Source organism: Pectinophora gossypiella, chromosome 7 (assembly GCF_024362695.1).
Source record: "Pectinophora gossypiella chromosome 7, ilPecGoss1.1, whole genome shotgun sequence".
Classification (NCBI taxonomy): Eukaryota; Metazoa; Arthropoda; class Insecta; order Lepidoptera; family Gelechiidae; genus Pectinophora; species Pectinophora gossypiella.
In genome coordinates this window covers 4,398,698-4,413,717 of record NC_065410.1, presented here as the reverse complement: position 1 = coordinate 4,413,717, position 15,020 = coordinate 4,398,698, and the positions used below count along the sequence as shown (strand labels likewise).

The window sequence follows — 15,020 nt, the reverse complement described above, 5'->3', positions numbered from 1 at the left end:
TGGAGAAAATATTTTAGATTTTTTATAATTTTGCACTTAATCTTATTTTTAAAAATTATAAGCTTCAACCACTTGCCATCATCCAATGCCCGTTTTACAGTGCACAGTTCTTAGAAACAGTGTGTCAAAGGAGGTGTGTAGTGTGGTTAACTACTGTTACTGGTTGGTCGCTTCGCGCGTGCGCAGTGCCAGGCTAGTGTGGAAGGATGGCGCGCGCGCTTGTAGCCTGCGTCGTGTTAGCGTTTGCGCACGGTGAGTTGCTTGCGAAATTAACTAGCATTACTTATTTAAAAAAAAATGTGTTTGTGAATCTGTTCTTTAGTTATTAGACTTAGTTAGGTAAACAAGTCCCGGAATATATGCTAAAGAGATGGTGTTACATAATATAAATTGTTACTGAATAATTCTCTCTCTTTATTTAAGAGCTGCGCTCTTGTCGGTGGAGTAATCGCCATTCCTCTCTTCTTCCCGCCAAAACCTTCACCTCCCGATACGACACGACCTGCACCTTCTCTTTTATTATTATTTTTATTTTTTTTTACTGAATAATTAAACTACTTTTAATAGTGTAGAGTTTCATAATACAGTGCAACATTTCATCCAGATTTTAAAACATCTTCATAAGGCTAGGCAGAGGTGTATATAAATACACACTTCTCGCCAGCAGAGAGCGCCCTCAGCGCATTTGTCCGGCCAAGTAGTTAATGCCATTTGCGGCAAATCTACAATAAGTCACGTTAAAAAAAGGAAAGAGAGGGGTTGTGTCTTCTAATGTGTTGGTCATAACTTGTATCAAATGTGGCTGCATGTTATTCTGACTGTGTTTATGGGCGGGAATATACATTATCTTCTTCTATCGTGTGGGTTATGAGGTCGATTTCTAACGTCATCAACCCTGGTGTCAGGGTTACTATTGAGCCGCCAAAGGGACATGGCTCAACGGCTATGTATATGTAGTATGCGTTATGCTACAATATCTTGGTTCTCCTTCTCTACAGACACCCTAGCACAACGGAACCCAATCAAAGAAGCTCTTCTTCTTCACAATGACAACTTCACGAACGCCACGTTCGAGGACTGCGTGTGGCGGCGCGAGCGGGAGCCATGCCCTGATCCAGACCTCAAGCTGCATCTCTACACGGAGGGGGACCTCGTCAAGAAAGTCGTAAGTTAGAAATAGAAATACTCTTTATTTGCCTTACCTACTCACCTACTACCTACCTACCTACTTTTACCTAAACTAAAACTAATTTATTTATAAAAAAATCTAAAAACAATGCTAATTAAAAAGAGCTATTATACTGTAGACGAATTTTTAAATGATAAGTTTTAATTTTAAAACACACTACCCCTCTTCCCTTCAATGTTGCTGTGCCCTACAGGGTCCATGTTTTAGTTCCTATGCCTATGTAACACCCCATTGTACTACATGGAATGCAATAAATAATTGAGAATTGAGAACTTTTTTGACGTAACGTTTGTTATGGTTCCATCCACTGTGCCATCACACATTTTTGCTCTGCGACCTACTTTTGGTTGCGCGCAGGCTAGTTTCTATTAAGCTACTTTTTACTAAACGTCAAAAAACGAAATTAATGTGGAATTTGTATGAAAAAGCACCTTGTGACGTCATAAAAAACGTGATAAAATGTCGAACGTTTTTGTTGATGGAAAAAGAAAATGTTTTTATCTCTCGTTTGGCTAAGAAAGCAGACTGATCACCCAATTGTCCGAAAGTAACACGTGTAAGTAATTGGGAAATGATATGAATACCGAATACCTATACTTACTTACTTAGGTACTTACCTAAGTTTAAAAACTAATACCTGATTATGGAAAAATCGCGCTCTAAAAAGTACGAAACAAGAAAATATTTCTCTGAAATACTTCCAGACATTCAGGTGATTGCCGTGGTCATATGCCATGGTGAGCAAACTCTTAGAACAGGGGGGTTAAAATGGCCACATCGAAGCAATTCACCTAAGAAAGCAATATTGCTATTTGACATTTGTTTACATTGCGATGCATTGTGGTTATATTACCGTACATGACTAAATTTTAAATAACTTGGAAATTTGTCTCGATGTTGTGACGAAAAGTTTAAGAAATGGGGGGTTAAAATGGCCACATCGAAGCAATTCATCAAAGTAAGTACTTTTATGTGCGCAAATGTCAAATTGCAATATTGCTTTCTTAGATGGCCACATCGAAGCAATTCATCTAAGTAAGCAATACTTATTGCAATTTGACATTTGCGCATATAACATAACATAACATAAACAGCCTATATACGTCCCACTGCTGGGCCCAGGCCTCCCCCTGCGGGTTGGTGGAGGTGTTTTTACGGCTAATAGCCGGGACCAACGGCTTAACGTGCCCTCCGTCACAACATCGAGAAAATTTCCAAGTTATTTAAAATTTTGTCATGTACGGTCACTTGGAAATCGTAGTTTATATTCTGCTTGTAATAGTGCTGTCACTACTTCCAAATATGGCTTTAAATGCACAAGTAACAATGCAAATGAGAAACGAAAGTTGTTGGACACTTTTTGAATCTGTATTTATTTGTAATTGCATAACATAAGCAGCCCACAACAACCTATCATGTTGGTCTAACAGAAAACTCGGTGAGGTGTGGGTACTTAGTTCATCTTGCGATGGATGTACAGTCATGAGCAATATACATCATCATTGGCCTTATACGTCTGTTTCAGACGATTTATGACGTCATTGCCTCGAAGAAATGCACTTTCTTTCATGGCTGTACAAGCCAATCCTAGAGCGGCAAACTCTACCGCACACTCTGCAGGAGAAGTCTCCAACTGGTGGATTGTTGTTGGTTTTATGGCGTTTCATTCTCCTGCTCGCCAGTGTGTCAAACCAGGTGTGGTCATGAGTGTCGCGTCCATCGAGCACACGCTTCTTCCACAGGTCTCGATCATCGGCGAGCTCCTCCCATTTATTTATTTATTTATTTGTACACAATGAAACAGACACAAGAAACATACAAAGAAAACAGATAGTACAGGCAAGCTTATCTCTAAACAAAGAGATTTCTTCCAGCTGACCTACGTGACAAGAGAGACTTTCCCATGCCTCGTGGTAAATCCCAAATGAGCTCATGTCTCTTTTGACGCAATCTTTAAATCGAAGCACCGGTCTTCCGACATCTCTCTTACCGTACCCACAAGCAATATATACGTAATGTACCCACTTTAGGACTCTGTCGCACTAACATATTTGACATTTAGTGAGACTTACAGTTCAATTTGTCAAAAAAGTTAATGTGACATGGTACCAAAGTGTATACATATTAATGCTCGTGACCGTACCTCTGACTACCCCAATTACGATATAGTCGTGGGCTTATGTTATGTATCATAAACAGGCTCCGTCAGACGGACGACGACCTCCGTGGTCCAGTGGTTGAGGGTTGAGCTCACGATCCGGAGGTCCCGGGTTCCATTCTCGGTGCAATCGCCGTTAAATTGGTGGTGAGACGGAAAATTGACTTGACATCAACTTACAATCATGGTCTGAATCATCCCTCAAAGTTTTCGTTACGATGTCACTAACACCCTGTATACTCTAGGCAGAGGTGCAGCTACCTAAATACAAATTTAATAACTCATTAAAAGCTTCTAGTAAAGGATAAAAAAGTAAAGATCAATTGGATGTCGATTTTCTTTCTCTTTTTTAATCTAGACAGATGTTGCGTGCAAAGGTAAATAATTATAATTAGCGAGGTACCCATTGTATGACGCTCCCACGAAGGTAATACCTATTCGCATATAGACGCATACTTAGATGTAGGTAGTTTGGACATACATTGTCTATACATACACAAATTCACGCCTATTTCCCGCCGGGGTAAGCACAGACTATGGAATTCTATTTGCGTCCATTCTGACACACTTCTCTTGCTTCTTCCATATTTATCAATCATTTGATATACCCACGCCGGTTAGGTAGATCGTATAAAACTTTTTCTAAGGACATCTCCAATTTGATTATTGTGCGTCCTTTTAGGTCTTCCTCAGCCAGCCTTACCTTCGTTTTATATACTGCTTTCGCTTTCGTAATCCTATTATCCTTCATCCGCTCTACGTGTCCAACTTAACATTCCCGTCTCAATCTCAGTCACTATATCGTCTTTTACATCACATATCTCTCTTATCACAGTGTTTCTCACTCTATCACTCAATATAACACCGCAGATTCTACGCAATGAACTCATTTCTACAGCATTAATCCTACTATCATGCTTTATTTACATAACAACGTACTTTTATTTAATTATCTTAGTTAGTATAAGTAGTATAACTATCCGGGGTTGATCTCAGGTTGTCTATATAGCAATCGTGAGATGTCATTTCACCTAGATTTTATATTGACTTGATCGCCTAATGAATACGTAGGCGTTTTGTCTAGTTTGTGGTTTGTTTCATAAATGTACAAATGAAACTACATAATTATAGGATGTAGCAATTAATTACCATTGCAAATACTTATTGCAAGGAAGACCATAAAGTAGACAATGAAAATAGGTATTATGAATAAAATTAAGAGAAGCACTTACTTCTTAGGCTTGATGTATCATTTTAGGCAGAAAAACAAACGGTATTTACAACAATTCAATAGATTTACCAATCTGGTTTTTTTATATCGACAAAAAACTAGTAAATGATTTGAACTGGTTGAAAGCAGTCCACGGCCACGAAGTCAGCTGTGACCGGCGCGTGAGCATTCACCGCGAATACGTGATGATGATACCAAAACGATGATATTGAATTGAGTAACCTATAAATGGTGACTTGTAGATTTGTTAAATAAGACATATATAGTACGCGATCGTGTTTCTTGCCATCAAAAAACAGCCTGGTATTTAAGCAACCCAAAGATGAGTAGGTACAATGAACTGTAAGTTAGCAGGTTTGCAATGTATGCAGTTGTATAAAGGGGTAGCGTGCACTTGGTGTCATATTCGTTGCATAAGACAACTGGTATAACTGCATTAAAAAAAATCCAAAAATATTTACTCTTCATAATTGGCTTACAGAGTTAGCGCTTTTTGAACGTCAAGAATTTAATTACGTATTATGTACCTGGCTGTAAAATTATTACCACATCGGAAGTTGTATCGCTGAGGAAAATACGTGGCCAGAAAACCTCCCAGCTCAGAGCCCTACTCCTACTGTTTTATGTTTTCCTTTCTTTCCTTTCTTAAATACAATGGTATTCCAATTGCAGACGGTGGAAGGAAAATGAAAAATAACGTGAGTTTATGTGACTATATTTTGTTTGGGCGCCACTTTTTTTTTGACGTGACTTATTGTAGATTTGCCGCAAACAGCATTAAAAACTACTTGGCCAGACAATTGGGGAGATTCAAATTCAAATTCAAAAATATCTTTATTCAGTAGGTAACATAGTTACACTTTGAATCGTCAATTTTTACATAACATACGTCTCACCCGCCTAAAACTACTGCAGCTTCTCACAACCTGTATAACCGGGGAAAAGAAGCTGCAAAAAAAACCTCGGCACAGGGCCCTAGACGTTCTTTAAAAAATATGAGAGAGAGAGAGAGAGAGAGAGAGCTGAGGGCTCTCGCCCGGTACAAAATTTAAGACAAAAGGTCTGAGCGTGCCCAGTTGGGCGTAATCGGAGATGATTATATTTGAAAGATTTAATCGACACTAATGGGCCGTTAGCGATAAGTGCTCAATGAGGGAAGTCGTCGACTAAGCCGGCGGAGTTGGTGGGTCGCGAGCTGATTGGCCGCCTCTGCGGCTAAAGCAATCGGGTCTTCGGGATCGTATATTACGTCCTTCGAAAACGTGGCGCCACCATAGTGTCTATCATGTTGGAGATAGTTAGAGAAGACACATCCTTCATTTCATTTGATGCTCAGGATGATAAGCAGCTGAAAGCATTACGAGTATACATTTTTTTCCAGTTGTAAAGTAAATATTCAGCCTTATCGCTTCCTTTTGTTTTTAAGTTGAACATAGAAGCCTGTCACAATGTCTGTCTGTCCGTCAAGAATGCGTCCGAACTACCGCTACTCGTCCCCAAGAGGAGACTGTACTCATTCGCTTCATTCATAAGCAAAACCACGCGTGACCACTACCTTACACTTCGAGGCATCGACCCAAAATCCTACGCCATTTGAATGTTAAAAAAAAATATCAGTGAAAGGAATTGCTTTGCCAAAAGTAAATTAAGGATTGTAATTAATGAATTAAACTTGTGTAAAGGTAATTTTAATACTAGGGATCGATTTCGTGGTAACTTACATGTACATACATAAACAGCCTATATACGTCCCACTGCTGGGAACAGGCCTCCCCTCATTCAACCGGAGGAGGTATGGCTACTATGGGTTGGTGGAGGTGTTTTTAACGTCTAATTGCTGGGACCAACGGCTTAACGGGCCCTCCGCATCTTACTTTTTCGAACAATCAGGTGATTCAAGCCTGCAATGTCCTTAATAAACAAATGACAGTCATACAAAGTGATTCCGATAATGTCCCTATCGGGAATCAAACCTGGACCTCCAGATCGTGAGCCTAACGCTCTAACTACTAGATCACGGAGGCTGTTCGTTCGTTCATTATCAATACATACTGAGCATTATTTCTCCGTGTAACCGGGTAAGTAACCAGGACCAATAGTTTAACGTGCCCTCCGAAGCACGAATCATCTTACTTTCGGACAATCAGATAACCCGTAATGTCTTAACCTAACTAGGGATCACAAAGTGGTTTTTGGGTTATGTCGCTACTGGGATTTGAACCCGGGACCAATGCTTAACCACTGGACTATAGAGGCCGTTAGTCCTTCATTCACTTATCTAGATAACTTTATTGCAGGTGGACTTGAACAGTGAGGATTGGCTCCGGCAGAGCGGTTGGGAGCCATCTCATGAGACCATCCTACTGATCCATGGCTACGCCGGAGGTGACGACACCCTGCCAATCACCGTGCTTAGAGATGGTAAGCTGATGCAGCATCAGATGTTGCCCGCAACTCTTCCACCATCAAGGATAGAATGAAGAATAACACTACGTATAGAACGGCAACTCTCCGCTCCCCACCAGGGGCTGAGGTAGGTTTACCTCACCCCTCCTCGGTCTTACTTTAGTCACACCCCGGACACTTCATACAAACAACCTCATTTTACACAGACACCACACATTGACGTTATCGTATGCGCATCTGTGTGTGTGACGTCTGACGCCAGCGCCATACGATTCAAGTCTAAACTATGTCCGAGGGGGTGAGGTAAACTTTGCTCAGACGCTGGTGGGGACGGAGTTATCGTTCTATATGTAGTATTATACCTTATTCTATACTTTAGTCTTCAATCGAATGGCGTCAGACGTTACACACACAGATGCGCGTGTACGATAACGTCAATGTGTACTGTCTGTGTAAAACGAGGTTTTGTATGAAGTATCCGATGTGATCAGAGGCAAATCTTCAATAAACTACCTCCTTATACGATCCTGACGACCCGATTACTCTATACATAGAAGCCAATAATCTCGCGACGACAAACACTTCTGGAGCCCGACACCGACCCCGCCGGCGTGGTCGAAGATTTCCCTCGTTCAGCGCTTGTCGAACGGACATGGGCCCGACGCTCTAACCAGCAGATCAAAATAATCAAAAACCTAACCACTGTAATTACTGGATTTAAACTGGATAGATCGAAAATGATAGACGATGGGTCTAAAATTTTTCGCATATGGCAATAAGTATTTGGCCGGACAGATGGGGAGCGCTGAGGACTCTCACCAGGCCTGAGAGTGCTCAGATGGCAGCGAAACTCGGCTCAGGCCGTCGTCTGATAGAATTAATCGACATTAGTGGGCCGAATAAGTGTTGAATGAGGGAAATCGTCGACCACGCCGACGGGGTCCTCATCGCGTGATAGAACTTACTTTTAGCTTATTAAACGAGATTATTGAGTAAAAACACTTATTTCTATCTCACGGCCTTCTAAAGTAATCGTTATCAAGTGGAAATCTTAGCAGTGAAAGCGTGAATGATATTATCCTGTTGATTTGCGAGTGTGACTGCACTATGCACTTCCCGCGGCTTTCTCCGTGTCAATGAACTCACTTGTAACACTCTTTCAATCACTTGGTTTTTGCTTCAGTTGACATGACTTTGTTTAGCTTGAGACTAGCGTATAATTATCGTGTTATTGACGGATAGGTTTTTGGTTTTGTTGTTTGTTGTCTTGATTCTTCTTCTATCGTGTGGGTTGTGAGTGGAGTACCAACCCCATCAACCCTGGTGTCAGGGTTACTATTGAGCCGCCAAAGGCCCCTGACATGGCTCATGTAACGACTACTTACTTATGCCAGTAAGTAGTAACCGGGACCAACGGCTTAACGTGCTTTCTGAAACACGGGTCATCTTACTTTCGGACAATCAGGTGATCTGATCTGACTGTAATTTTAATCAAACTAGAGACCACATAGTATTTTTTGTGATATTTACCCACCCACTGGTCCACAGAGGTTACTTCCGTTTATTTGGTAAGGACATCACAGGCTTGAAATATTTTAGTTGTTTAACGAGTTGAGTTCTTTCGAGATATTTCTCGTTACACAACACGTTATTGCAGTCGGGCCCCCGACATAACTTTACGTAAGGATGATTCCAGAATAACTGGCCGTTCAGGTTCTATATTTAACGTTATGGGAAAGGAAGGGCTTTTGGACTTTTTGTATGCGCTAAATTGCGTATTAATTACATACATACATAAACTCACGCCTATTTCCCACCGGGGTAAGCAGAGACTATAGAATTCCATTTGCTTCGATCCTGACACACTTCTCTTGCTTCCTCCACATTCATCAATCGCTTCATACACGCACGCCGGTTCAGAGTAGATCGTATTGAACCTTTTCTAAGGACAACTCCAATTTGATCATCGTAAGTCCTTCTCGGTCTTCCTCTGCCAGCCCTACCATCAACTTTCGCTTTATATACCGCTTTTGCAATTCTATTATCCTTCATCCGCTCAACGTGTCCAAACCAACCTAACATTCCCTTCTCAATCCTAGTCACTATATCGTCTTTTACACCACATTTCTGTCTTATCACACTGTTTCTCACTCTATCACTCAACTTCACACCGCAGATGCTACGCAAAGACCTCATTTCTACGGCATTGATCCTACTTTCATGCGTATTAATTCGTAATACGTAGGTAATGCATTTGTGGATTCGTAATATCTTAGGACTTGGCATTAAAACAGGCTGCAACGCTTCTGTCCAACCCATTAGGGATTACTGATGAGTATAATGTATGTACCCATATAGATAGGCAATACAATTAGTGATTATATTTCAAAATAGATAACAATTTACAATAGCCTCAATGCGCGGTAAAAAATATGTCAAAATATAGGAGCCTTTGTTGTGACGCTCATTAGCGTAGTGATATGTATAAATCGAGATTAGCCGATCGATTCTGTTCTATCTAACATTAAGTACTTCATAATTATCCTAATTAATTACTTATGTCCATTTTGTAAATCCTAACATACGAAATCGTAATCTGGCCCCTGCGATACAAGCTGAGTTTCCTCTCGGGTTTTGAACCCGGGACCTCCGTATCGTGAGCCCTACGCTCAAACCACTGGACCACGGAGGTCGTTAATGAAAATTATTGCAGAATGCTACACCGACAAGAGCGTGGCTTTTAAATTAATTAACGTACTTGTTGATTTGCAGCGTACATCCGTCGCGGCGGTTACAACGTGTTCATGTTGGACTGGGGTGCGCTGGCGCAGCCGCCTTGCTACGTGGCAGCGGTGCACAACCTGCGGCCGATAGCGCGCTGCGCGGCCGAGGCGTTGGGTTCGCTCCGGCGCGCCGGCCTCCGCCCCGACCGCCTCACCTGCGTCGGACACTCTCTGGGCGCGCACATGTGCGGCGTCATCGCTAATTACCTCACTTTTAGACTTAATAGGATTATTGGTGAGTTGTTTTTCAAATTCCCGGCTTAGTGTGCTAAATATATTAGGTAGGCAGGCACTAATGCACTTGCATCCTTTACGAGATGTCATTTTCCGCCATACAAGATTGGTTGCAACTGATGAAAGAGAACTTACATAATAAAAAGAAATTAGAAGATTAATATAAGTCGCGTTATACTGAAAACCACGTAAACGCCTTTTTAAAAATTCATTCATTTCGTGATTATTGTACAGATTTTTCTTCGTTTAACCTTCTAATTTCATGGATAACAGACATATCTTTCATCTTTGGTTTTAGGTATAAATGGTGACCCTTTTTATTACACCCAGACACAATTACATCTTCCACTCATTATTATTCTGATGAAAATAAAGAAAAGCAATATAGGTAGCAACATAATTCTATACATCATGTGATCTAAATATCAAGCAACAATTATTTTTATATTTGTTTCTGCCATTACCAGCGTTACCCTTAACCCCTTAAACGCCGGAACGCGGATCTCGACCAGACACAATGTAAAATCTATTGTGTCTGGTATCTCGGCATATGAGAGGTTAATGGTATGAATATAAAACGTGTAAATAAATTTCAATATCTGGGGCATGTTATAACCGGCGACCTCAAAGACGATGATGACATTGAAAGGGAGCGCAGGGCTCTTGCGGTTAGGGGTAATATGCTGGCTCGCAAATTTTCTCGCTGTACGGATGATGTCAAGGTCACGCTTTTTAAAGCATATTGTCAAAGTATGTACACGGGAAATCTGTGGGTTGGGTACACCAAAAAATCGCTTGAGACCCTGCGTATACAGTATAATAATGTCTTTAGGATGATGTTGGGTCTACCGCGTTTTTGTAGCGCTTCGGGGATGTTTGCGGAGTATCAGACCGATGGTTTCGAAGCGATCTTACGCAAAAAAAATGGCTCCCTGCTCACCAGGTTGAGAAACAGCCCCAACAGCATCCTGAAGACATTAGCTGATCGATACACATCGCCGCTTTGGAGATGTTTTGTGCGTAGGGTGACGATCACGGGAATTTACCCGTTCACGTGATGGTCATGAATGTGTGCAAAATATAATTTTCGTTACTAACAATAGTTTCATAAGTCACATCTTACTAACATAATATGGATGTAATTTTTTGATCCGAAATAAACAATTTTATTTATTTATTTATTTATTATTACATTTTATTTTGGAATAATTATCTACCCGAGTATTGAGAAAATAGGTAATTATTACGTTGAAGCTGAACAACGCCATCTATTGTTTTTGGTGAACGTAGCCTCGAAAGTCCCTTATTTAAGTCATCAGTCGACGCAAGCGATTGTTTAATTGAACTAAGAAAGTAGCACATCGCAATATATACCGCTAGGTACCTACCATAATGTCGTCACCCGAAGTCACTCAACCTAACGTAACTAGGTACGTTATTTCACACTTTTAATGCAATACATTGTAGTTAACTCGTGCATTGTACAGCGGATCTTCGCGTGTAGATATGATGTCTGAACGACAGGAAACGTGAATGAAAAGTCTAGAACCTTCGTTTCATCCACGCATCTGATGCAAGACTTGCTGGGCGGTACACTATAAGTAAGTTATAGAATAAAATAATAGGCTAGTTTTCAGCTAGTTAAACCAGTTACTTTTTACCAAACGTCAAAACATTAAATTGCCATGGAATTTGTATGAAAATCAGTTTCGCTATTGATCTATTTCCCAACATAGAAATATCTTGGAGAGAAAAGCGCGCGTAAGTACTTACTTGCGCTGCTGACCTTTTAGTTCTAGTCGGAGAAATCACGAATAACTTAGTGCGCAAGCGCAGTCAAACGGAATTATGAGTTTTAAAGGAATGCACAACACACGGTTTTTGTAGTATGTCCCCATCGGGATTCGAACCCGGGACCTCCGGATCATGAGCCCAACGTTCAACCATTGAACCTCAAGAGGTCGTGATGCATTTACGCTTCGTTAATAAAATCGCTGTCATTTACTTGAATTCTTATTATGTATGGAAAAACTATTGCTATAAAAAAGAAAATATATATTACTATTAAATATTGCTATATCATACTAATAATCTACTCAAAGGTTGCCTGGAACAGATTGCTACTTAGCAATAACGCCGCCTATAGTGCTCTTTCTATATCTCTTTTGTTTTGTGTTTTTGTATTTCCTGCGTGTGCTATAAGTATTTGTTATTCACTCAAGTCGAAAACCCAGCAGGACCTGTTTGTCAGTGAACTTGGGCCTGTTAGTCAGTGGACCAGTGTGGCTTTCAATTTCATTCGGTGGGCACTGCATGATTAGCTCATGCAAGTCCGACAGCTCGATGTTGCATATAGGATGTAATATGTGCAATGCTTTTAGTTACTGACAATAAAAATCACATGTTTAGACGTAACTTTGTTACGATAGTCACGTGTGGAATACCAGTCTGTCGAAAACAGCTTACCTATTAAGTTTTTTTTTAATTCTTTGCTAGAGTAAACAACAATATCTGCTTTATAGATAAAACGATCGAAAGTTGAATTCCGGGGTCTCTGCCTACCCTAACGGGAAAAAAATGCGTGATCAACTGGAACGTATGTGCGTGTATCTATTCCAGCTCGTCCTCGCCAGCTGTGTTTAAGTCCCCTGTAATGGGGCGACCCTATTGCCATTAACCGGGCATAAACTCTAAAAACCGCGTGATATCAATGAACTATGATCCAAACATGAATTCAAACTCATAATCGAATTCAGTGGTTTGGAGTCCCGCCGGGTAAGACGAAGCCGATTGGAGCAAATCGAACATCGATTTGATTCTGTCGTACCCCGCGGAGGTCCGTGTTGTTATATGGTCGTACCGCGTAAGCAGCCAAGATGGCGATCCCCGATTTGTGACGTCACATGACGTTCGGCAAGCCGATTGAACAAATGACACAATGATTTCAGTAGTTTTGACGTTTATTTGACAGTTCATCGGGGTTCAAACCCTTGGCACTACGACGGTTGCCATACAACCATAAAGTTGAAGTTGGTGTCTTCCGAACAGGGCTATCAGCGGTCAAGGCTTTTTTTTTGGGATGTAGTCACATAAACAGCCTATATACGTCCCACTGCTGGGCACAGGCTTCTCCTCAATCAACCGGAGGGGTATGGACCATCTGCTGCTCCAATGCGGGTTGGTGGAGGTGATTTTACGGCTAATAGCCGGGACCAACGGCTTAACGTGCCCTCCGAAGCACGGAATCGTCTTACTTTTTCGGACAATCAGGTGATTCAAGCCTGAAAAGTCCTTACCAAACAAAGGACAGTCTCACAAAGTGATTTCGACAATGTCCCCACCGGGAATCGAACCCGGAACTCCAGATCGTGAGCCTAACGCTCTAACCACTAGACCACGGAGGCTGTTGTGGAGGCTGAGGCGGGGGATGTAGTCGTGAGGTCATATTTATTTAACATAACATAAGCTTACAACTACATCTCAATTGAGGTAAACAAGAGGCACACCCATCGCAATATGAACTAAGTACCCACACTTCACTTTTCTGTTAGACCAATTGATGGTGAGCCGTATCGCCGTCTATAATCGAGCGAACTGTGTATTTCTTTTATCTGTTTCAGGCTTGGACCCAGCCCGTCCTCTGATCCGCTCAGCGCCTGCGCTACGTCTGGACCCAGGCGACGCTCGCGCAGTTCATGTACTGCACACTAACGCGGGGCGGTATGGAGAGGCGGCGAGACTGGGGCATGCAGACTTCTGCCTCAACGGCGGCAGGAGCCAGCCCTACTGCGAGGATACGCCTAGTATGTATTATATACGTATACAGAGTGCTAGTGACACCGTATCGAATACTGAGGGGGATAATTCAGCTCAATAGTTATAATTCAGGAAGGAAGGGATCGAAATTACCTATGCATTCTAATTCCTTGTTTTAAGTTTACGCGGTTATTATCATAATTAAAACACATAATAACGGGTTCTTACCGCGTCATCCCGTGGTCATGGCACTTGCAACAGTGTCGAAATATCGGGAGTCTCATATCCCTATTTTAAACGCGGTAAGAACCCGTTATTATGTGTTACTAATTCCTGTTGAGTTTATAACTCGACGGTTGAAACCGGCACTTGACACATCATCTCCGTTTTCACGATGTCCGTTTGCCTAACCTGAAGATTTGACAGGTCTAGTCTTATATAGAAGCGAATGCCTGTCTACCAATCCACAAATGAATTCGAAACAAATTAAGAAATGGTAAAATTAAGACGTTTCATAAAGAAGAAGTCGTCTCGATAGGTAATAATTAGCACAATTTTACATAAGAACTAGGAACATGCCGCCGGCAGGGTTTAGACCGGTTTCTCGATTCAAACCTGCGACCTAACTGTAAGAGTCAACAGTTCTTCCAACTGAGCTACCACGGCTCTCCACTCGATGGTTAGGTACCTACTTCATAAGACATTTTATTTCAGATACGTCTTCTTATAGATATATTGACTTCTCGTCGTCGGAGTCTTTTCACTATTATTTGATTCTTTGCCAAATATTAACTTTGTGTATTTGTCCTCAGACGAGGCCCTGTGCAGCCACATCTGGTCCATCTGCTACCAGGCGGAGTCCCTGTTCCGCGCGCGGGCGGCGGCGCCGTGCGGGCGGCGCTGCTCCGTGCGCGTGCCGCCGGCGCGGGCCTCCGCCCTGCCCGTGCCGCTGGGGCAGTCCGCGCCTATGACGTGAGGCTTTTATACACTTCATTTTTATTCTGTAGCGGACCCAACTAGCTGACCAGTAAGTTCCACCCATATGCAACAGATGGCATTGTCAGATTGCCTAGAACGCGCTAACGACGTTTGCAGAGCGCGACGCATATTTACAACTTCCAACATAACTCAGTCGGATCGTCGGGCTATTTATGTTTTTTTTTAATGTTTTTATTAATTTATTAGTTGGGAGATCAACAGCATTCACTTACTGATTAATCATTAAACTAGTAACACAAAGCCAATTATAGATCCCCACAAATA

At 41.7% G+C, this 15,020-nt stretch overlaps 1 protein-coding gene across 1 annotated transcript in view; it reads left to right on the top strand.

Annotated features, from left to right (window-relative positions):
• Nucleotides 1-164: 164 nt before the first annotated feature.
• The window catches only part of LOC126368201 (pancreatic lipase-related protein 2-like), a 16,817-nt gene continuing 1,961 nt past the window's right edge, over nucleotides 165-15,020 (top strand). Inside the window, exons 1-6 of the mRNA XM_050012098.1 lie at nucleotides 165-252; nucleotides 999-1,165; nucleotides 6,876-6,999; nucleotides 9,757-10,002; nucleotides 13,622-13,804; nucleotides 14,570-14,729. Coding sequence (XP_049868055.1) covers nucleotides 207-252; nucleotides 999-1,165; nucleotides 6,876-6,999; nucleotides 9,757-10,002; nucleotides 13,622-13,804; nucleotides 14,570-14,729 — 926 coding nt within the window. The 5' untranslated portion in view covers nucleotides 165-206. The remainder of the gene's footprint in view (nucleotides 253-998; nucleotides 1,166-6,875; nucleotides 7,000-9,756; nucleotides 10,003-13,621; nucleotides 13,805-14,569; nucleotides 14,730-15,020) is intronic.